The sequence below is a fragment of the Sturnus vulgaris genome, chromosome 7, assembly GCF_052056855.1.
Source record: "Sturnus vulgaris isolate bStuVul1 chromosome 7, bStuVul1.hap1, whole genome shotgun sequence".
In the NCBI taxonomy this organism is placed as follows: Eukaryota; Metazoa; Chordata; class Aves; order Passeriformes; family Sturnidae; genus Sturnus; species Sturnus vulgaris.
The window spans coordinates 3,736,775-3,740,782 of record NC_142249.1 but is presented as its reverse complement, the minus strand read 5'-3'; the positions used below and the strand labels follow the sequence as shown (position 1 = coordinate 3,740,782).

Below are 4,008 nucleotides of genomic sequence, written 5' to 3'. Positions count from 1 at the left end.
ACCCGCGGCCGGCGGGGAGGGCGGGTTCCAGCGCGGGGCATGCTGGGAGTTGTAGTTCTCCCAGCGTGAGGGTAGGTGGTGTCATAGGATCCTGTGGGATCTCCGTCCGTGGAAGTGTTCAAGGACACACTCGATGAGGGCTTGGAACAGCCTGGGATGGTGGAAAGTGTCCCTGCTCATGGCGCGGGGTGGAACAGGATGAGGTTTAATTTTCCTCCTTTCCAAGTCCTTCAGCTGCAATTTTGCTTATTCTCCATTTGAAGAGCTGGCCTCAGAGTTCCTCCAAAAAACGATGACAATGACGGAGCTTTTAAGTCATGGATCCATCTGGCTGAGGAGAATCGACTTTGTCTTTGAGTATCCCATGCCTGTCATGTCCAACATGGTTTTCACCAGAGGCATCCACTGTGGAGAGAAGAAGAAGCCCTTATCTCAGGTTAGTGGCTGGTTGGGAGAGGTTGTGGCAGTCACATACCTGCATGATCCAAATGTGAAAAACGAGGTTCACTTTCCTGGTAGATTTTAAAAGGTTTAATAAAAGACAATAAGAGACAAAAAAAATAAAACAAAAGGTTATACAGCCGGGTGCTTGGCATTCAGCCAAGAGCACACCTGCTGTTTTGGAGATACCCTTTAAATTCATCAGCCCGTTGCATATTCATAGCCAGGTTCATCTGGCTTTCCCCTTATCTTACTTAATTCCTTTGCTTCCACTTCACTGAACTTCGGAGTTTCCAATTCTTCCTTATTTAGGGTCAAAATTAACATAACCCTTTCGATCCCATTTTCTGCTGCATCTTTAGCTTCTTGATCTGCCAAATTATTTCCCCTTATTTCTGAGGTCATTCCCTTTTGATGTCCCTTGATGTGTACTACAGCTATCTCCTCAGATAATTTTAATGCCTCTAAAACCTCCAAAATGAGACCCTCATGTATCAATCTCTTTCCTTTTGAATTGAGTAACCCCTTTTCTTCCCAAATTTTTCCAGAAGTGTGTACCACCCCAAAGGCATACCTTGAGTCAGTATATATGGTTCCCTTGTTATGTGTTAAATATTCCAGTGCTTTTTTTAGAGCATATAATTCACAAGCTTGAGCTGATCAATTTGAAGGTAATTTTCCTCTATCGATGGTTTGCATATTTTTTCCATCAACCAAAGCATATCCCAACATCCTTTTTCCTTGTAAACATCTGGAGGAACCCTCAACATATATTTTTTCCCCCTTCCAAGAGGGGCTGTTCTGCCAGATCTTCCCGAATTTTAGTTTGGTATTGTGTAATTCCTAAACAATTATGTGTCAAATTAGTTTTTTTGATTCTCCATATAGAAATTGAGCTGGACTTAAACTTTTGTTTATCTATTGTGTCATCACTGTCTATCAAAATTGCTTCATATTTTAACATCCTAGAGTCTGTTAACCATTTTTCAGCTTTCTGGTTTAACGGATTTCGGACTGCATGAGGTGTACACACAACTAATTTACTTCCAAAAGTAAGCTTATGACTTTCCTCTGCCGGGCTTGCAGTAGCTGCTATGGCTTGAATACATACTGGCCAGCCATGGCTCACTGGGTCCAACACCTTTGACAAATAAGCTACTGGTCTCTTTGCTCCTCCTCACTCCTGAACCAGAACTCCATGAGCTACTCCACTTTCCACATTCACATACAAACGAAAAGGTTTTTCTCATGAGGGTAAGCTTAAAGCTGGTACCGAGGCTAGTTTTAACTTCAGTTCTTCTAGTTTACCGTCATCTTCTTTAGTCCACTTTATATCATCTTCCTCGGTCAATTTTCCATACAAAAATTTTACTGCCTGTGTATTACCCTTCAATCCATAGTCTGCAATATCCCAATAATCCGAGTAGCTTTCTAATTTCGTTTTTTGAAGAGGGAGGAGGAAGAGATAAAATTTCTGCAAACCTCTCGGGGTTTTACTTTCGGCTACCCTTGCTTATTAAGTGTCCAAGATATTTTGCTTCCGGTTCTACAGATTGCAGTTTCCCTTTTAATACTCTTAATCCTCTTTTCCCGAGAAAATTAAAAAGTTTTATAAGTAGCTTCCCTAACTTCAACTTCACGTGGTCCATGGCGGCTGGAGCAGCGGTGTTTAACGAGGCCTGGTACCAGCGCGGACGGAGCAGGCGGGGCCGGGATTGCCGGGACAGCCGCGGGAGAAGCGGTCGGGGCTGGGATTGCCGGGACAGCCGCGGGAGAAGCGGTCGGGGCTGGGATTGCCGGGACAGACGCGGGAGAAGCGGTCGGGGCCGGGATTGCCGGGACAGCCGCGGGAGAAGCGGTCGGGACTGGGATTGCCGGGACAGACGCGGGAGAAGCGGTCGGGGCCGGGATTGCCGGGACAGCCGCGGGAGAAGCGGTCGGGACTGGGATTGCCGGGACAGACGCGGGAGAAGCGGTCGGGGCTGGGACTGCCGGGACAGACGGGGTCGGCGCAAGCGGGAGCCCTGGTGCGACCGCCGGGAAGATCGCGGGCAGAGTGGATGAGGCTGGGGCGAACGGCGCAGCCAGGAACGGCACGAGCGGGAATCCAGGATCTGGGACAGGCGGCGCAGCCATGAACAGCGCGGGGACAAGCGGGAACGGGGGAGGTAACATTTCCAAGAGATCTCAGCACTTTTATTTCTTTTTCTTTTCTCCCTCTAACTCTGGGGTTTCTGATATTTTGAAAACTTTTATCCCCAGTCTCCTGTCCAGCATGCAGCATATTCTCTTTCTTCTGGATTAAACGGTTCTTTTGAATTCACAAATATGCTTAAAGCCTGACAAATCCAAGCTTCAAAAGAGCCATATCTAGTCCAGAAAACGTGGTCAGATCTTATTTCCCTTTTTGCCCATTCTGTCATACAAAACTACATCATCTTTACTTTCTCCTTTTTTCTTGTAAAGGGGTCAATATCCCAGTTAGCTAACATAACTCCTAGAGGGCTATCTTGGGGTATCTCTGCTGGCACCCTTTTAGTCTCTTTTTTCCTGTACCCGACTTACTGGTTTGTTGTCCTATTTCTCAGGATTTTATCTATTTGTCTCTGGTTCTATTTTCCACTTCCCAAACAACTTGAATGCCACCTCCTCCCCCCAAGGCACGGGAAACCCTTTCTCTCACCAATACAATACACCTCATTCCAGAAAATAAAGTTGCACTTTAAATTCAACAATCTATGTCACATATACTTGCATTTATTCACATTCACTCGATTTTATTTCTTCAGTATTTCTTTCTCACTCTCCCCCTCACTCACAACCAAACAGCACAAAATATGGTACCTTTTCTTTCAAGTTACTTGTTAATATCCACCCGTGGGTATAAAAATCTCTAAATGTCCAAGGTTTCTTGCATCAGTCTGTCAGGAAAATTAATCCGTAAACACCAGAGGTTTATGTCCAAAAAGGAGCCAGAGGAGTCATTTTTGCTTTATTTGAATAAAGGGAGAGGCCATGGGACATTCCCCTGGGAGCTCTCAAATTTTTGGAGGACACACCCTCCTTTTTATCCTATTTTCCCGGCCGCATTTCCCTCTCTCTTTCCCCATTGGCTGAGGTACTTGAGAGGCACAGACTTCCCGGAACGCCTGATACCTGAAATTCCCCTCTAATGTATAACCCTCCCTTTTGATTTTTAATTCTTATAGAATTCATAGTTTTCCCCCCGTTGCTTCTTTCATCTTTCGATATCCAATTTCATTTATCAGCAGCCCTACAGTTTGTTTGTAAAGGCAAATATCTTTTTCCATTCATCAATCAGTGGAATCCATCCCATTATTTCTTTTATCTCTCAGTGCTAGCCTTATCTAACAAGCAGATCCACAGCTCATTTGTAAAGACAAATTCAACATTCCTCTCAAGTCCTCAACTTGGCAGCTTTTGAGTCCAGGTTTCTTGGATTAATCCTCAATTTGGCAAAATTTTAGGCGGTCCTCCTCCTTTTGTCCCGTTTCCCAGTGGATTGTGCTAGGAAACCCTCGGCTCCCTTTCTTCAAGGGCTCCAAC

General features: G+C 45.2%; 1 protein-coding gene across 1 annotated transcript in view; it reads left to right on the top strand.

The window, feature by feature from the left end:
• The first annotated feature begins 51 nt into the window (after positions 1-51).
• Positions 52-4,008, top strand: part of LOC106863626 (UDP-glucuronosyltransferase 1A1-like) — a 103,576-nt gene continuing 99,619 nt past the window's right edge. Inside the window, exon 1 of the mRNA XM_088167555.1 lies at positions 52-436. Within this exon, the coding sequence (XP_088023681.1) occupies positions 293-436 (144 nt within the window). The 5' untranslated portion in view covers positions 52-292. The remainder of the gene's footprint in view (positions 437-4,008) is intronic.